The 20,403-nt window shown below is 41.3% G+C and overlaps 1 protein-coding gene across 3 annotated transcripts in view; it reads left to right on the top strand.

Annotated features, from left to right (window-relative positions):
- The window catches only part of Elmod1 (ELMO domain containing 1), a 58,552-nt gene extending 42,806 nt beyond the window's left edge, over positions 1-15,746 (top strand). For 2 of the 3 annotated variants that reach the window (XM_021206788.2, XM_029543734.1), the window contains exons 8-11: positions 706-774; positions 3,787-3,837; positions 5,405-5,538; positions 14,326-15,746. In XM_021206788.2, coding sequence (XP_021062447.1) covers positions 706-774; positions 3,787-3,837; positions 5,405-5,538; positions 14,326-14,498 — 427 coding nt within the window. In that variant the 3' untranslated portion in view covers positions 14,499-15,746. Of the gene's footprint in view, positions 1-705; positions 775-3,786; positions 3,838-5,404; positions 5,539-5,992; positions 6,598-14,325 lie in introns of those variants that run through there. The other variant, XM_021206791.2, reaches the window with a different exon arrangement.
- Positions 15,747-20,403: the final 4,657 nt, after the last annotated feature.

The following is a 20,403-nucleotide window of genomic DNA, read 5'->3' as shown; positions in this document are numbered from 1 at the left end:
TTTTTTTTTTTTTTAATCATCAAGAATCCAAAAACAGTGTGACTGCTTTCTAAGAAAGATGCATGTGATCTGGGCATCCTGGCTCACACCTGTAATCCTAACTCTTGGGAGACAGAGAAGATCAAGGCGATCAGGGCTCATCCTTTTCTGTCTATGGGGTCAATGCCAACCTGAGCTGCAGAGGCACTGTGTAAGGGGGGGGGGGGACCAGGAAGAAAGAAAGGACAGAAGGAAAAAGGAAGGGAGACAGAGAAAGCGTGTGTGTGTGTGTGTGTGTGTGTGTGTGTGTGTGTGTGTACAAGAAGAGTAGGAAAAGGGCAAGTGAGGGGAGGAGAGGGGAACAGGAGGGGAGGGCAATGGGAGGAGAGGTGGGGAGGGGGATAGGAGGAGAGGGGAGAAAAGGGAAGGAGAGAGAAGGAACCTGGAGTTCCCTCTCCCCTTTACCATGTTGCTTCTCTTCATCTTTTGCCTCTGGGGGTCTTTGTTCCGTTCAGTCACCTGACCCCATATCTATAATGCTCAGTTATATACTTAGCTCCCTGGGTAGTGACAATGTTCATAATTAAGTTTTCCAGTCTGTTGGCTCCAGAAGAGTGGTGGTCTCATGCCAGTGTCTACCTTTGAGTGCCAAGTGCCCCTCACCACCACAAGAGGGTGGCTATCTCCTGTGCAGACAGTGCAGTCACGGGTGTTCCTTCCCTACAGATATTTTGCAGAACGGGATGCCACCGTGGCTCAGCAGGTCCTCTCCGACTCTGTTCATCCAAAATGCAGGTAATTGTTCAAAATAAAGGATGGATTAGGCTTTTTGGATCAGTAAATGCCATTTCTCACACGGATCTATAAAGAAAAATATCCGAAGAGTCAGCTCACGGGAAGCCAAGCTTAAAGGGCTCTCGCTAGCTGGGTTGACAGGCGCTAAACCATAAGGTTAATACCTCAGATGCGCATTTCAGGATTTAGAATGTAGAGTGGTGTCCTTCAAGTATGTGTGTGTCAAGAGTGTCAGGAAATTCAAAGGTGAGCATGGACGGACATACCTGGAAGGAAGAATGAAGAGACAAGGAAGTGTTGTGTGGGCATAGAGGGAAATGGAAGTCATTAGGTCAAAGACCAACAGAGAAAGGATTTACAAAGGCTACTTTGCTTTCAAGCTCAGAACTGTATTTGCATTTCATTTACTTTATTTTTTTCTCTGAATACGTGAAGGGATATCACTAAGGAGGAAATAAGGTATTTTTCTTTGTTTTTATGTTTTGTTTTACTTCTATTTTAGAATGAATAGGTTAACAATTTCTAAAATAACATTTATGGAAAACACTTAAAGGCAAACATCACCAATTTTTAATCTGATATAGTTTATAATTCACAGACTGCATTTTTATGAGCTAAAAGCCAAACTGATCTAATCTAATGAAAGGTCAAGAAGCCAGAACTATAACTGGCTTAAAGGACATTTACTCTCTTCTTTTAAAAAGATGAACATCCCACACACATGACCCAGTCCCCTCAAGAGACATTTTACTTGGGATTGGTTTTTGTTGTTGTTTTTGTTTGTTTGTTTGTTTGTTTGTTTGTGGATAGTGAAAAAATGGTCTTCAATTAGTATTTTTTTGAGACACAGTCTCAAAAAAAAAAAAAATGATGTAGCTCTGGATGGCCTGGTGCTCAGTCTGAAGGCCAGGCTGGCCTCAAACTCACAGAGATCAGCCTGCCTGTGTCTCCTGAGGACTGGGGTTAGGGGTGTGCCTCACCACTTCTGGCCTTGACTGATGAATTTCCAATTTGATCTTATGAGAAGAGTAGCTCTCTTCTCATAATTGTTTGTTCCTTCTATTTTATCAGGTCCCATACGATTTTATTTTGTCCTCCACACACTAACAATTATTAATGGCTAAATAAACATAAAGTTTTATTATGGTAGTCTTAAATTTCAGGAACCAGTTGACTTGGGTTTATTCCATTGATGTTACTACGATTTTCCTCCTGGCTCCATTTGGCTAAGGTTCATTAAATTACATTATTTTCCCAAACTTATGTTTATAGACTTTTATAAGAAAGATTAAAAATTTATTTTCTGTACTTTTATTTATTTTTTTAAAAAAAAATCATTAACATCAGCTAGCTGACAGATTACACGGTCAAACTCGGCTATTTTGGCTTTTAAGTTTTATCTTCTGGATTGCATTGTGGAACCCCTGAACTCCTGTAATTAAAGTTGGCTGAGGGTTTGTGTGTCTTTCCAAGTGATGTTTCCAGATCAGAACCAGAAGCCATGGATGGTCTGTGATCTGGGGAAGTAATAATAAGCTTAAAATATTTTTGAATAACCATTGAAGGGAGATTGATTTCATCAGTGAGTCATCCTCAAGCAAGGGGAAATAGACAGAGGCTTCACAATTGTGGCTCCTTGTGACTGGAGAAACTGTGGACAACTCTTAAGAAGACTTGCCTCTGTATGTGTGCTGTGTAGCAATCTGGTTTATCCCTCAAGCTACAGTTTAATCACGGAGAAAGAGGCTTTTGTATTAGTTGCTTCAAAATGATGGTGAAGGTCATCAAATGTGAATTAGAAGGGCTTGAAAATGCTAATATATTTCTTAATATAATTACCTGAAGGAGGTATATTTTGACCAGTTATGGTATCATCATAGCTTCTACCAGACCCTACATATTTCAGGAATTTAAGAGTGAAACAAAAATATATGAACTAAGAATATGTTCCAAGATGCCCTTCAGCAACCATGATACATTATTGCCTTTGGGACTATTTATAGAGTCTTAAAGTAACTTGATGGATAAAGGTAGATGCGATTTTAAGAGAATTATGCCTGTTGATTTTTGTTTGTTTATCTTGGAGCTACCTTATAAGTACTCAAATAAGTGGAAGCTACTTGGCCTTTTCTTACATTTCGAATGCAGACAAAGATTTCACTTAACAAATGTAGAGACAAGATTTATAGACACACTGTGGACTTTCAAAGCTTTGTTGAAGAGAAAATATATACTTATGAAATTTTTAAATTTCACTTGCAATTCAATTCTTTTTGAAGATGAATAATTTTTTTAGAGGTAAAACTTTCCTGGTGCCTCTTTAGTTTAGTTTGTTGGTTTGTTGGTTAGGAACCACAGTTTTAAAATAGGAATATTTTAACATGAAATCCAACAGTGATTTGGCATCATACCCAGTCATTCACAGAGTAGAAAACACATGTGTTTAAATATCCTATAATCCTATTCTCTCTCTCTCTCTCTCTCTCTCTCTCTCTCTCTCTCTCTCTCTCTCTCTCTGTGTGTGTGTGTGTGTTGTGTTATGTTGTGGTATTACATGAGTGTTTGCAGTGTGCCATTTGCCATTTGCTCTAGAAAATTCTCCTTTTTCCTGCTTGGATGGATTTAAAAATTACATGTAACTCCAATGCTAAAGTTTGTTTGTTTTTGAGACAAGGTCTCACTATGTAGCCCAGACCGACCTAGAGTTCAAAATCTTCTTATGTTATGTTATATCAACATTAAAACTGTTAACTCTATGTTAGCTAAAACTGGTCAGTTTGAATACATCAACTCTAAAAGCAACAGTGCAAATGGAGATAGATAAGATTACAGATGTGTCACCATGCAGAGCTTACACTGTTGCTCTTAGTAGCGATATGTTCAGACTTGGTGTGATCATGGGGTTACATGTAATCTCTCTGTGTAGTTAACAGTTTAATATAAACATTCAAGGGGAGCAAGAACAAATTAAGTATATTAAGTGTTAATTTTTTAATTCATTCTTTCTTTCAGCAAATTCAGCAAAACAGAATGGGAAAAGAAAAAGATGGATAAAGCAATTGGGTAAGTGTGGGATTGTACATGAAAACTTTCAGCCCTGGCCCAGAGACAGCCAACCTGGGCTTGATTCCCAGCACCCACATAGTAACTCCTAACTATTACTCCAGTTCTAGGAGATCCCATACCCTTTACTTGCCTCCATGTGAAAAGGCATTCACATGGCACACAGATATACATACTAATGTATGTATACAACATAATGTCAGATACTATTGTACTACATACAATAATGTATGTAGATAACACTAATAGCCATAAAAATAACAAATTTTGAAAATTATTTTAAAATTTTACTCTAGGTACCTAGCAACATGGCTTAGGAGGAAAGGTATTTGCCACTGAGCCTGATAATCTCAGTTTGATTCCTGGAACCTATAAGTAGAAAGAAAGGAAGCTCAAATTGTCTCCTGACCTACACACACACACACACACACACACACACGGCATGGTACACAAGACCCCATGCACATACCAGCAAATAAACAAACAAATTAACCAGTGTTATTAATGGTCTATTTCATTAGAATTATTTTTTATGATGCACTTACAACAACAGAGAGAATTTAAGTATTCTGTTCCCTTTCTGTAGAAGAGGGACATAAAATATTCTTTGTGATGATAACTTAAATATCTGACATTAAAAAGTTAAACTTAGAAAGACACAAGCATATTGACCAGAACTCAGTCTGCCATATCACTTTGCACACCTATAGTAACTGCTCAGAGCTCTCCATTCTAGCCATTTCTCATTCACACATGTGCACCTACACTAAACCTCGGTGGGTTCTATGTATGTATCTTGCTTTAAAGTCTCTAAGAGTGTCATTTTAGCTAGCTATAAAATTACCATAATTTATTTAGCACCAAAATTTTCCATAATTTCTCTAGGAATCTTTTTTAGCATATTTGAGTGGTGTCTTAGGGTTTTACTGCTGTGAGCAGACGCCATGACCAAGGCAAGTCTTATAAGACATTTAATTGGGGCTGGCTTACAGGTCAGATGTTCAGTCCAGTATCATCAAGGTGGGTTTATGGCAACATCCAGGCAGGCATGGTGCAGGAGAAGCTAAGGGTTCTATATCTTAATCTGAAGGCTGATAACAGAGTACTCACTTCCAGGCGGCTAGGACTAGGACATTAAAGCCCACACCCACCATGACACACCTACTCCAATGAGGCCACACCTACTCAAACAGGGCCACACCTTCTAATAGTGCCACTCCTTGGGCCAAGCATATACAAACCATCACAAGTAGTTTCTGTGTCTCACCATGATAAATACTGCTGTAATAAATAGTCCTTAATATAAAACTGCGTCAGCTTTGCACACTGGCCTACCACATATTTGGAAATGGAGCTACTAAGTCAAAGCATGCAAACTCTCAATTCTTTTAACACATGCTACTGAAATTTTGTGGTAAAGTTAAAAGACGAGACTGATATGGTAGAGATGACTGGGTGGCTTGCCACTCTGATGATTTTATGGGGATTTAGAACCCAGGTTATCAGTTTTTGAAGTGCTTCTATCCCATGTTGCAACACTTTTGGATTTTGTGGATCCTACCTGCAGGTACTCCTTTGCAATTGTGGGCATCAATATCACCGACCTGGCGTATAATCTGCTCGTGAGCGGCGCTCTAAAAACACACTTCTACAACATTGCCCCCGAAGCTCCGACACTGTCTCACTTCCAACAAACATTCTGTAAGTGTCTATTGTTTAATTGTCGGTATGGGTTTCTATAGCGAACTCCAGACAAGGGTCACAGCTGAGAGGCCACTGTGAAGGAGCTACCGTAGGCCCATTGAGGAAGTTCCTCTGCATTTAACATTTTGTCTCTGTTTTCTCATGAAAAACCTATGCTTATACTTCTGAGCACCATGGATGTTGCTTTTCCCCAGCTCTTATATGACATGCAGTGTGTCAACTTCCTGTCTGATCCTGATCTTGGTCTGTCTCCCTCTGATCTAACATGGCTTAACACCAAAGAAAACCACTCTAAAGACAACCTGGGTTGACTCCAAGGTCCTAAGTTTTGACAGAAATGAACTTCATAAGCAGATTAGAAAGTAATGTTGAAAGATTTGCCTAGAATATAGATTAAAAAGAGTTTTATGAAAAGTTTTTTTTGTTTTTGTTTTTGTTTTTGTTTTTTAAGAAAGAAGGGAAAAATCAGGCCAGCAGGATGGCTTTGTGGTAAGGACACTTGCTGCTAAGCCTGAAGGTCTGAATTTGATCCCCAAGACCCACATGATAGAAGGCGAGAACCAACTCTCACAATTTGATCTCTGACTTTTCCACAGATGCACGTGCACACACACATTTAATTAATTAATTAATTAATCAATTAATATGATAAAATTTTAGGCCTGAAGGAGGAATTTTCATATTTTAAGTTCTAAGCACCAACATAATAGATTAAGATCTACAAAACCAAGGTCTAAGTCACTGTGAGATACTATGCCATTGTAAAGAGATGACCCTGAACTTTTCCAAAACTGTCATTCAAAAACTTTGGAATTGAAATTATACTGGACTTCTCAAGAGCAGCATTTTATTCTAAAACACCATGGAATGGCAACTACAAAAACTTAAGGGATACAGGGAATATGATTTACAATTTCAAATTATATTCCCAGTCTCTCTTATCAAGTGAGTGTTGAGTATCAAAGTAGGAGAGACTTTTTTAAATAAATGCAAGGTCTTCAATAATTTACTTTCCCATAACTTGATCAGAGAACTCTTGAAAAATATAACATTTCCACAAAATAAAAGAGTGATTCTGGGAAGAAGAAATGAACCTAGATAACAGAAGATCTTTCCAGAAGAAAAGTGAATGGACCCTTCAGATAAAGGAAAGGGCCCCAAGGAGGGTCCCACACGATGATCTGAAAACAGTCATGGGTTTTGACAAAACTCTGGAACTAAGAGAGTATCCACCATGTTCTAACACATCCATGGTGTGTTTGGCATCGTTGGGGAAAGTGGTTTGTGGTTAAATGAGTTGGAAAACTAAGTATAGGAAGTTAGAACCTGGTTTAAAAAAAAAAAACAGTGGGAAATGAGTATAGCTGGATTTGTGAACAGGAGCTAAACCCTTATGTTCTGCACATAGGGCTTTCAAAAACAGCCCCCAAATGGAATGCAACTTTTGTGGAGCTGTCAAAAGAATCAGCTAATGCAACTATAGAACAAGGGTCAGGATAGGAGAAGTTACTGTCTTTTATGGGGCTTTGTTTTCCCGTCAAAACATATTAAACTATCCAGTGCTGAACAAGGTAAGTATAACTGATAAGAATGAAAAGGATATTTAAAGAAATCTTTACTTTATAATTTGTCAGTAGAAAAGCTAAGTCCCCTACAAGGCATTCTGTAGTGTCTGTTTTGACCACTGGGTGATTATATCCGCTCCTATAACAGTTCTGTCTCCAGCAGATGTTACTGGGATTTCACTGCAGATCAGAGTGTACACTGAAGAATACTGGCCTCTAAACAAACAAGTACAGCACACTGGGAAGTAAAGACAGTGTTTTAAAACATTGCAAAGGTATATTGCTGTCGTTGCCCACCCAGTCTGAGAGGCAACTAGAGCTCCCTAAAGCAATGCCACTTTCAGTGAATGCCAAAGGGTGAGCGGCAGAAAGTAAAGTAATGGGCACTGAGTGATCCCAACCAGAGATGTGCCAAGGATACAGACCATAAAACAAGAGAGTACAGCAGATCCAAGCAGTATAGCAGAGACGGCAGTGTTGATTACATATGATACAGGAAGTGTAAGAGATTCAGACTATCCAGAGACTACCCCATCCGGGGATCCATCCCATCATCAGCCACCAAACCCAGATACTAATGCACATGCCAGCAAGATTCTGCTGAAGGGACCCTGATATAGCGGCCTCTTGTGAGGCTATGCCAGTGCCTGGCAAACACAGAAGTGGATGCTCACAGTCAGCTATTGGATGGAGCACAGGGCCCCCAATGGAGGAGCTAGAGAAAGTACCCAAGGAGCTGAAGGGGGATGCAACCCTGTAGGTGCAACAACAATATGAACTAACCAGTACNNCCTGAGCTCGNGTCTCTAGCTGCATATGTAGCAGAAGATGGCCTAATCGGCCATCATTGAAAAGAGAGGCCCCTTGGTCTTGCAAACTTTATATGACCCAGCACAGGGGAAGGTCAGGGCCAAAAAGTGGGAGTGGGTGGGTAAGGGAGCAGGGGCAGGGGTGGGGTATAGGGAACTTTCAGGATAGCATTTGAAATGTAAATAAAGAAAATAATAATAAAAAACAAAATTATAAAACCATCTTGATATAAAAATGAAAAAAAGAAAAAGAGAGAGAAGAATTCGGAATGGACCCTAAAGAACTTTGAGGCACATTGGAGAACATAAGCACTACAAATAAAAGCATGTGTACTGTGTTTCCTTGGCCTTTTATAAGTTGCCCTACTCTGTGCTTTCCATCTTTGCAAAATCATGGAAGCTCTTGTAAGGGAAAATACAATGATATTAACTTGAGGCAAGCCAAAGATAAGTTCCTCTGGGGAAATCTATTCAGAGATACAAAACGGATGTTTCGATGAGACGCCTTAGAGCCATGATGACTTAGAAGAGATCTGCCTACAGATTTTTAATTCATCTGCTTGGAGCTAAAGATCAGAACCACAGAGCAGCCAACATCTCCCAGGAAAAAACTGGCATTTAAGGGTAGGAATAGATGCTTTGTTCATTGGTATATGATCAGCTTAGTAGATTGTTTAGTAACTATAGAGCGGGTGGATGGATGGATGGATGGATGGATGGATGGATGGATGGATGGATGGATAAGACTCTACAATATTGAATGATCCTCTTTTCAGGGGAAAAGAGGGTGTGACTGATATGCAAATGTTTTCGCATTACCCAATTGATAGGCTTTTCCAAAAGGCTCCTAGCCCAGATAAGTAAGCATAAAGCAGAGTCGTATTTCCCAGGATCCTCTTCTTTCTTGTAGAAAGAGCAGCAGTCCCTAACAGATTGGGTTATGGACAGAGAGAATAGGCATCGTTAGAAGAGGCACACTATGCCCTGGATTCATTGTCCCTCCATTGGGCATGGTCACTGCTGTACATCTCCCTGTAATATGCTTGCAGTTATCTGTGTCCTTGCACATGCCTTTGCTTTCTGCTAACAGGAAGGATGCAATGAAGCAAAGCCAAGACACATTTAAACAGCAATAAATATGCAACAGGCTTCAGATGGTGAGGCAAATTAGTATTCAAAACAAGTATTTCATCTAGAGGAAAGGAAATAAGAATGTAATGGCTCTATCGTCCTGGCTTTACAGTCTTGGCGAAAGCTGCGCCGCCAAGGCACTGTGTTGTAAAACTGACATCCAATCTGAAGCTCCACTGAACACAGAGCCCAGCTGTAATGGGGTAAGGCTAGGTGTCGTGATCAGAGGAAAGGACAAGCACGGAAGAGGGAGGGGTGATCTTTCCTCTGACCTTCATGAGAAGGAACTATTACATAGAAATAAGCACCGGAGGAACAGAGGGCACCGGGAGAGGCAGCCTGTTTCAGCCCTGGCATCCAGCTGTTCACTGCGTGACTGTGCACTGTTCAAGCTCCCTGGCTGAACCCGGTGGCCACATCTGTAAGACAGAGATATAAAATCTGCTTGGGCAACCCACAGCACTGGGGAATGAATGAAACTGAAAGCTGGGAGCAATAGATTGACTCGGCTTTTTCCCTCCCCTTTCCACACTACTTTGTTAGCTGTCTCAGATAACAAATCATCAATCATCGTCAGAAACTGAATACCCGTGTGTGTGTGTGTGTGTGTGTGTGTGTGTGTGTGTGTGTGTGTGTGTGTCTGAAAGACAGGGAATTAGGAAACATGAGAACTCTACCTTTTTCTTCATCCTCCGTGCCTAATAGTGTATCTGTTACAGGCATAATTGGTAGATGGGTCAGCCAGACTACTGGCCAAATGAATCTTTGAATGCTGTGTAATAACACATACATGAGTAGAGTAATATGTAATTTGGGAGCCAGGTCACCATTCCTGTATTTTATATCAACCATGTTATATAGTCTTTCTCCATTTTCCTGATAACATAGGGAGAGTCTTGGGGATCTGTCTACAGGAATTACAGTTCACATCTGTACTTATAGAGGAGGTATTATGAAAATGGTGTCAGATTGTGACGCACCATCACTCTCGGAGAAGGTCTTTTGTAATTATGTGCACAAGAGAAAAATGGAGGAAACAACCGTGTTTGAGTTCTTCTAGAACTGTGTGATGTATTACACCCCCTTAAAAGTAAGGTGGGTAGCCGGGCATGGTGGCGCACGTCTTTAATCCCAGCACTTGGGAGTCAGATGCAGGCAGATTTCTGTGTTCGAGGCCAGCCTGGTCTACAGAGTGAGTTCCAGGACAGCCAGGGCTATACAGAGAAACCCTGTCTCGAAAAACCAGAAGAAAAAAAAAAAGAGAGAAAGAGTAAGGTGGGTGGGTGTCTGCACAGTGTAGAAAAGTGGGCATCCTTATGTGTAGTATAGAAAATAAATTATTCATTAAAAGGAGCTAGAGATACTACATATTCTGATTTGATAGCCCACAGCATACTTGTGCATCAAATTATCACATTGTACCATGTAAATAGAGTCAAAAATCAAATTAAAAAGTTGGTTTTCGCAGCATTTGTTTTTATCACTGTCAACAGGAGTATGCTAATGAGATGGGTGCATCATGGATGATTTGAATTTATAATATTAGGAATCTGACTCTCACCCACAGCTAGACATTAGGCAGACAGAATGTGAGGAATCTTGAGGAAGAGGGGAGGAAGGATTGTAGGTGCCAGAGGGATAAAGACATCACAAAAACATTGCCTGCAGAATCAACTAAGCAGGGCTCATAGAGGCTCACAGGGACTGAACCTACAATCTGGAAAGCCTGTATAGGCCAGCACTAGGTCCTCTGCATGTACATTATGGTTGTATAATTTGGTGTTATTTGTGGGACTCCTAACAGTAGGAGTGGGAGGTTATCTCAGACTCTTTTCCCTGCATTTGGGACCATTTTGCTCCTACTGGGTTGCCTCATGCAGTCTTGATACGAGGGCATATACCTGGGTTTATTGTAACTTGTTATGCTGTGCTTGGCTGGGATGCGAGAGGCCTGCTCTTTTCTCAAGGGAAACAGAAAAGTGGATATGAGAGCAAGGGGGGCTGTGAAGAGGGACTGGGAGAAGAGGAGGGAGGGGTAAGACTGCGGTCAGGGTGTAATACATGAGAAAAGAATAAATAAATAAGAAAAAAAAGCAATCTGACTCTTCTAGCAAGAATAGCTCAAGTATGTTTTTTTGTTTGTTTGTTTGTTTGTTTTTTAGCTCAAAACCCCATTGGGGAAAGTGTCTGTGTGTTTTATATATTATAAACTCTCATTCATTTCTTTTATAACCATATCAATTGAAACATTCCTAGAAAGAGGTCTGGGGTAGGGGATATAAAAAGATGGAGTCTTCTGGACCTAAAATTTTGAAACTTCAATGATATGTGATGATTCATCTGGCTGAATCTGGATAGATCTGCACGTTTAACAAATCACTCCAGGCTATTCCTGAGATATTTTAGGACCTTTTGCACTCGCTGAAATGGACAGAGGATTGAGTTCTTTGAGGTGAGTAAGATGCAGGGATCGGAAGAAACGGTGCTAAAACAAACAGGACAAAAAAATTCTCCATCACTCACTCACTGCGCATGCGTTATTGTGTGAGGGCTGCCTCGTCCTCACTCACTGCGCATGCGCTATGGTGGGAGGGCCAGACACAGCCTGATAAAGAGATGAGGGCTGGGCACAAAGCGCACTGTGAGTGTCAGAGAAGGACCACATTTGTTCCATGAAGCATAAGCCAACAGCTTTCTGCTCTAAAAACTTTTACGATCTTGGGATGAAGCAGGAGGATTACAAATTAAAGTCTAGCCGGGGCTACATACCAAGGCCTTTTAAAAATACAAAAACCAAATTATTCCCTCATCTGTGTAACTGTCAGTGTTGTTCCTAGAGATGCCCAAACCTGGAAGCAACCTTGTGCCAGGTCGTATGAGTGATACAGATAAGGAATGGGTAAGATGCAAGATAGTGGATTGATTTGCGGTTTTCCTGGTAGTCAGTTTATGTGTAGCTTCAAGGCCTGCTGGGTAAGGGGAGTGAATATCTCCATCAGAAACGTTAATATGCAGTATTTTCCATTGGCCTGAAAGAAGTGGAATGGGGATGTCATTTACCCGGTGGAGTGTTCTCCTAGCATATACAAGGCCCTAGGTTCAGTCCTCAGTACTACAAAAACCAGGTGTGATAATGCACGGGGGAGATGCAGACAGGGGGACCAGGCAAGCGTTCAAGGTCTTAGTCTACTTAGTGAGTTCAAGGTCAGACTGACTTGCAAGAGATCTTGTCAAAAGAAAGGAAAAAAAAGAAGAAATAGAACAAAATAGACAACCCAAAATAGATATAAAATAATTGCCCCTCAGCCATTTCCCCTATGCTTTAGTGACTGAGTTCTTAAACATGTGCAAATACACCTTAACATGCAACGTGGGGGGATGAGAGAGTGAGAACGGGTCGACGTCGCAGTGTATATAGGGGAAGGACACCTCAACTACTGTGCAGTGAGATAGGAATAAATGATGTTTTCAAACTGTTTATAGGATTGTGTTGAAAGTATTTGCATATGTTGTCAGTTACACAGGAAAAGCTACTCGTTTTCCTTTGGTATTGCATTGAATATGTTTGTTCTGTGTTCTCTTCTTATGCCCCCATTTCTTCCCCTCCTCCCTCCTCCTGGTTTCTCTTTATGTGTGAACTTAAAAGAGTGGAGATTCCAACCAGTGTCCTCTCCAGGGTTCTGGCTCTATTTCCTTGCATCTTCTAAAGTCAAAACAAAGAACAATTTTATAGCATTCACTTTTTCTTTTTTTTAAAAACTGGGACTATCTTATTATTTTATTATTTTATATTTATTCTATATTATTTTAGAGAGAGGCCTGCATTTGCATTCAGGTTCCCCACATATAAATATATAATATTGTCTTTTAGAGGGGGTAGTCACATTTCAGTGTTTTAGATGAGTGTGAAAACATGCAGTGGAACAGAAAGAAGGGGAAGAAAGAAACGATAAACAGATTCAAATACTTGACATTTATTCCCCAAGAGTTTCCATTCCAGAGTCTTTATAGATAAGAGCATTGAAAGACAAGAGCATTTGAATATGGAACTTCGCAAGGACTCTGCAGCTCAGACTTGGTTTACAATTCTCACTGTCTCATAGTAAATGGTTAAATGCACCTGTTTGACGTGTCTGGGTGATTTAAGACTTTAGTTAAATTGAATATTGAGAGGGGGGGAAAAGGCAGAGTGAAGTAATTCTGAAAGGCTGAACCACTGTGTTAGTTTAGTTGGAATGAGAAGGATGTAGGAGTCACTGTCAGCCTTTTAGAGTAAGTTCTTGGGATGTAGGGAGATGGCTTACTAGCTAGAACACTTGCTTTGCAGACACAAGGGCCAGAGTTCAGATCCCCAGAACCCACATAAATACCAAGTGGGCACTGTGACTCATCTGCAGTCCCAGTGCTCAGAAGACATAGTGTGGGATCAACTAAAGTAGCAAGCTCTGGGTTCAAGTGAGAGGTTCCACCTTGATGTATAAGATGGAGAGAAGACACCTATCCCCTGGCCCCACAAACATGCGCACACACATACATACACCCACGTACCTGAAAACACATGTACACAAATAAATGTAATTTTAACAATTTGAAAATATTTTTGAAATATTTGAAAATAAAGACATGGTGGTACAGCCTTTAACCCAAGCACATAGGAGGCAGGGGCAAGTGAACCTCTGTGAGTTGAGGCCAGCCTGATCTACAGAGCGAGTTTCAGGCCAGGCAGAGACCTGAGAGAGAGAGAGAGAGAGAGAGAGAGAGAGAGAGAGAGAGAGAGAGAGAGAACTAAAAATCAAGGTTGTGCTAGAGAGATGGCTCAGTGGTTAAGAGTTCTGACTGCCCTTCCAAAGGATCCCATTTCGAATTCCAGCAACCACAGCTCACAGCTGTAACTCTAGTTCCAGGGCATGCAATGCCCTCTTCTGGCCTCCAAGGGACACCATGCCATGTGGTGCACAAGCATACATAACAGGCAAATACTCATAAACATTTAAAACCTTTTGCTTAAGAAAGAAGAATGTTTCCAACGTAATTCATATTCGAGACGTGACATAATTGTTTTGTTCTCCTGCTTTGTGGAGTAAAAATTTTCTCTAGTACTAGCTGCAGAAGGAGGAAATTATAAGCAGCTTGGTAGCTTCTACTCCACTGATTTCACTAATACTTGGTGTTTGCTGTGACCTCCATGGAGACTGCTCTGGTCTAACTCATCCGCTGAGGTTTGGAATGTGACTAAGGATGATAACCTTGCAGACTTAGTACTCTCTTGTCCCTAACAGGCTATCTGATGCACGAGTTTCACAAGTTTTGGATTGAAGAGGACCCCATGGACATAATGGAGTTTAATCGAGTGAGGGAGAAATTCCGCAAGAGGATCATAAAACAGCTGCAGAACCCAGATATGGCGCTGTGCCCGCATTTTGCTGCATCTGAAGGTTTAATCAACATGTAGTGCCCACACTGGTTTCAATGGATACCCCAGAACACTGCCTCATTGTCATCCTAGATCTCTGCTTAGGTGACAGCTCACACACCTAATGCACATAAGTTATTATATATATATATATATATATATATATATATATATATATATATATATATATGCATGCCTTTTGGTACAGTATTTTCATCTCTTGGTCATTATTCCAAGATTCCCCCAAAATCACTATTTCTGGAGCATCTACCCTCCAGTGATTGCTCACATTGTGGCATTGTGCAGTGTTAACATCTGTCCTTGGCACCCAGGTATGAAGAACATTTTCTATTTTTTTAGATTTTTTTTCTCCCCCTTCACCATTCCATATTAAAAATGTGTAATAATTCTCTAGCTGTAATTTGTATGTAAGAGAGTTAGCTGAATCTCGTTCTCTGTTCATATTTATTAAAATGTCTCACAAATACTGCTGCTGCCGCTCAAGCTGGACTCCTGCTTGTACCTCGTTTGGGTAAAGCATAATACTTTTAAAATAATACAGACACATGATAAGCCAAACTCTTCCTGCACATATAACTGCACTTCACCAGAATGTAATGAGGCTATAAGAAATTAGCTTAAATAGGAACCATCCTTGTGTGAAATCCTGCCAAACTGTAGCCTAACTTAACCACAGTTGCAACTGTGTTGTAATCATCAGGATAGAAAACTACTATGTTCCCATCGCTTAATGGCTTGGATGTCTAAACATGTGTATGATGCTCAGAGCCCCAGAGAAGAAGCCATTTCTTTCCAAGGCTGCAAAGGGTTTCTCACTACCTGACTCTTGCTGAACCCGGACTTAGTCCCTAGATCTGAGGATCCTTGCTTAGGGGATTGAGTGCTGGCTGCTGTCTATGTTGAGGGGCAATCTTTTAAAACTTTTGGCAAGAAAATGTGTTAGAACACAGGAACCTAAGCAATGATATCATGCAATATTTCCTGAAATTAGCATCCTTGTATCGGCAGAAGAAGTTGCTTGGAAGAAGAAAAACAAAATCATCCTCAAACTGCTAAGAATCACCTTCTTTAAAATGTAATTTAGTTTGGAATTATGATTGTAGTCTGTTGAATAGTATTTACCATGGTATTTCATACCCGTGGTATTTTATACTTTGAGACTATCGATTTTAGTATTATTAGATGTTTGTGTAATCACTTGCTTATTTAAATAAATTTTGAGTACTGACTAACTGTCAGTATAGGAATAAATTGCATATCATTCTACAGTAATGGAGAGTGGGTTTCATTCTGATGTCTGCGCCCTTTATAGGTCTTAAGATATGCAAATATGTAACTGGGTAGAATGTCAAGGACAAGAAGCTGTTTATAAACTACTGCCTTTTCAGAGCAGCCAGGTGTAATTCAGAATGTGCTATGGCTCAGAGATTCCCTTCATCTTGAGGTCTGACGATGCGTTAGTGAATAAGCTATTTTTCTTTCATTTTTATTTTTGACAGCATCTCATTATATAGCCCTGCCTGACCTGTGACTCACTGTAGACTAGGCTGGCCTGGAATTCACACTGTTACCTGCCTCCATTGCCAAAGCACTAGGATTAAGACATGCATCCCCACTTTTTCTTCATTACTTCCTGTAAAATCTGACTTGACTGCTGCAAGACATCTGCTATTTAAAGCCCCTCAGCTGCCTGTGGTTGGTTAGTGGGAATTCCCCATTCTAGGATTCTGCCATCCTTTCTCTTTCCATCCCAGAGCCAGGTGGTAACCTTCCTCCTTGCTCTCCTTCAGCCTGCGCCCTCTGTTAGACAGAGCAAAAGAGAGTTGGTCAACACTTAACGTGTCCCAGGAATAATGTCTCTAGAAGAAGGAAAAGCTGTGAGCCAAGTAGGTACTTTGCCTTGAGCACAACAGTACTTGCACCTGCAGATGAAGGCATGGCTCCACATGCTGGGTAGACTTTGCCAACAACATCTGTGTACTGCCTCTTCCTAGCGAATGGAGAACTCTAGCAGCAATGCACCTTGATGGCATGGGATTCTTTGCTCAAGTTATTCTGCTCTGGTGGAGATAGCAGATGTTGAAAAGCTAAGACATTCCCTCCTGGTTCCTTGGAAGCGTTCCAATGGTATCTGAACATGGCCGCAGGATTTTAGGATGAGCAATCGCTGCCAGTTCCCTAGATGTGTTATTATCCTCCTCGTTCACACCTCATTGTAGAAGATGCATTCTACCCAGTAACCCAGAGCAAGGTGAGAAAAAGAAAGGGAGGTTTCAAAAAGCAGCAGAGACATGTGATGTATGCTATGTGTGGATGTGTTTCCCTGGAGTATTTTTAGCTTGCTCATGTTTATTCCACTGAGCAAGGGTTGACCGCATAAAATGTAAATTGTGTAGCATGCTTCCTTCAAGGTTTCCAAAACACTACTTGATATATCATTTTTAAAACACTCTAGTTTGCACTACAGGGGGAAAAATAAAAATGCTCTTTGAAGTATCGTTTCTGAAACTTGAGCCTTTGGCTGGATTTTTTTTTTTTTTTTTCTCAAAGTTCTTGTTATTGTGCTAGAGTGAAAAGCATTTGCCTGGCAACCCATCATCTTGTCTGTGTTTGTGAAGAAGCTTAGATAGAAATCATTCCAAAGACAGAGCTGGGATGGTTTTACATCCTCCAAATCAGGGAATGTTTTGGAGAGAGAGCTAGCAAGAGAGAGAGTGAGAGAGCGAGAGAGACAGAGACAGAGAGGCAAAGACACAGGGACAGATGGAGGGAGGGTTAGAGGGAGGGATGGAAAGAGAAAGGGAGAGAGGAAGGGGAGGGGGGAAGGGAGAGGGGTGGATGCTGTCCACATCTTTGGTATAACAGGTTAAACTGGGGCAGTTTAAGGAAACAGTGGTATTACATGACCAAAGTAGACCAAAAGACAGATATAGATAAGAGTTCTCTACTTGTAGCTCAATGATACAGATACAAGTCCATCTCTTTGCTTCTTCACTCTGGCAGAAGTGCATCATGGGATCCTGTGTGGCCATCAGAGGTGTGGGTTTTGTCCTAGTTGAGAATTTCAACTCCAACGATTGGGCCTCAAGTGTGATGGGGAAATGAAAATCAAACTCCATGGGCACAGGCCTTACTGATCTGCAAACACAGGAGGCTGGGTCCAGACTGAATAGGCGGGAAGATGGGACCAGAGTTGGTGAAGTGTGGGTGGAAGACATAGAGGGTTCTAGAGAAAACAGGGTAAAGGGAGAGAAAATGGAAAGCAGAAAGTCTTAGCCCACTGAGTCCAGAGCCACATGGAAGAACCAAGGCACAGTAATACTTACTCGGCCGAAGCACTGCCTCCAGCACGCCTGGGAGAATAAACAAGCAATGCTCTAATTCAGAGACAGGGCAGAAAAGCAGAACAACACTAAGGAGGGCAACATTAAGCCCTGGAAAGAGGTTCCAGCACGGATTCCCTTTCTAATGCTAACAAATGCTAGCATGGTGAGCTCCAGTGCAGTGAGCCAGGACCTGCCAGCCTTGACCTTGCACAGCTGCAGCTCCTAGTCAGCATCTCAAGTCAAGTAGCTTTTGTTTGCCCCTTTGCTTGCTTTTCTTTCCTTCCTTTTTAAAATTACTAACTTTATTCATTTTGTTTTATATGTGTTTTGCCTGCATGTATGTATATGTGGCACGTACATGCTTGGTGCCGGCAGATGTCAGAAAAGGGTATCAGATAACTGTAAACCACCATGTGGTGTCTGGGAATTGAACCCAAGACCTCTAAAACAGCAGCCAGTGCTCTTAACCTCTGAGCTATCTGAACCATCACTGCCCCAATGCTTTTCTTGCCAAGCAGGCTTATAATATTTCAGTGCAGTGCCTGAGGCTTCAAGAAAGGGAAGGAAATGAGCAAGGCATGATGGCTCACACCCATAATTCCAATACTGAGGAGGTTGATAGAAGAGAATCACAAGTTCTAGGCCAGCCTAAGCTAAGATATTCTATCTGAAGATCCAAAAGTAGGAAGAGGAGAGGAAGAGGAGGAAGAGAAGAGGAGGTGGATGAAGATGAAGAAGGCTAAGTTAAACCTTGAACTCTAACGCTATAAGCTAAGACTTCTAACTGCTGTACCATCCACTTAGAATTCTACCCTACTGCCCTGGGGTTCTGGTGGGTTATAAATAGGCATAGGTTCTCATATCTTGCTCCTACGTGATAGCATGCTAATATTTCTCAGTCAGATCCCTGCAAGGTAAATTCTTCCCTTACAAATATTGTTTCATTTTCTCTGTTTTCACCACAGGGAAATTCTCTGCTGCAAACAGTTGTGACAGCATCCTAGACTCTTTCTCCTGACCCTTGCCTCCCTGGGGAAGGAAGCTGACTTCTTTTTTCCTGCTTCCTGGTGGGAGGCCTCAGCAGGATGGGCTCGCAGAACCTAGGCTGGGTCGTGCTCAGGTCAGATACTACAGGGCATGTCCTTGGAAAAAGAAACAGGTGAGACCATCAACACGTGGACTCTTCATTAATAATACATTCCCCTGCCCTGCTGAGTTGGCACAGCCTCTAGAATGCTGCTGCTTACAGACACACTAGTGAGCATTATGTCATCCATTTATATAGAGACCCAACAGACATGGTAAGGAAAGAAGTCAGAGAAAGGTCACGGATCAAATCTATTTTTTTTTCTAAATATCTAAGACTGTGTTATGCTTTCGGGGCAAACCATAGATGAAAATTCATGACAATTTGGGAAGCATAGAAAAGGTAAGAGAAACTAAGATTAAATTCAGAAAAACCAGGACTGGAGAGATGGCTGAGTGGGTAAGAGCCTTGTTCTACAGTGTAAGGATGTGAGTTTGAATACCCAGAACCCACATAAAAAGCCATATGCAAGCTTGTAACCCCGGCTTCAGTAGATGGAGACAGGTGGATCCCAGGAACCCAGTTGCTAGCTAGCCTAGCTGAATGATAAACTCCTGATTCAGCAAGAGACCCTGCCTCAAAGCAGTGGCACGGAGAGCACAGAAGACATCTGCCATCCTCTCCTGGGTTCTGCATGTTTACACACAGGCACATACACCCGCACGCTCATGTGAGCATATATCACATGCACATACATGCACACACACACACACACACACACACACACAATTAAAAAGAAAAAAGTTAAACCCTCTCTACCCTGCTGTAAATCAAGGTGTCCCTTGATGGTTTTCACCTACAGTACATACAAAGACTCAAATGAACTACTTTGATTCAGGACATTTCTAAAACCAGAAGCCCAAAGTGAGGAGAGCATGAGTCTTGAATTGATGTGTAGAGAGCCCCGTCCCCTTGCTATTCTTTCTTTTAGAACAAGCATGAAAGCAACTTTGAGAACTGTTGTGAACCAGGCAGGCTGGACCTGGCTGCCCGCTGGCAGGAGTCAACCCCTCATGCCTAGAGAACATGGTGTCTGCAGGATGCTGTTCTGGGGAAGGCAAGAAACGTCATGGCTAGGGAGAAACTGAATGGAGACGTAACTGTTCTGTTGGGACAGAGAAAAATCATCAGTGCCTCTAGTTTGCCCAAGTCCCCCAAATAGAGCTCAAAAAAGTTATTGAGAAACTTTTTCGTATCGTACCACACTCACATTTTTGTCTTAATAGTATGTCTGTGCTGAGTGTGTAACAATAGAGAAATGGGGTCATTAACAGTCTCAAGCTGACAAAAAATTACTTAAGTCTTTACTTTTTCGGCAGAGAATAGCAGAAAAAGCCCTGGCAACCAGTACATCCATTTTCCAGTGTCTGTTCTGCTAGCCTTCCTTGGGGCCATCACGCAACCTGTCTAACTTTGTTTTTATACCCATAACAAATGAATAATGACCATTCCTTCTGAGGGCATTATAGAAAGCGTGAGAACTAAATAATTTATTATTAATTAAGGCACT

Source organism: Mus pahari, chromosome 10 (genome assembly GCF_900095145.1).
Source record: "Mus pahari chromosome 10, PAHARI_EIJ_v1.1, whole genome shotgun sequence".
NCBI lineage: Eukaryota > Metazoa > Chordata > Mammalia > Rodentia > Muridae > Mus > Mus pahari.
This window is presented reverse-complemented; position numbering and strand designations above follow the sequence as displayed.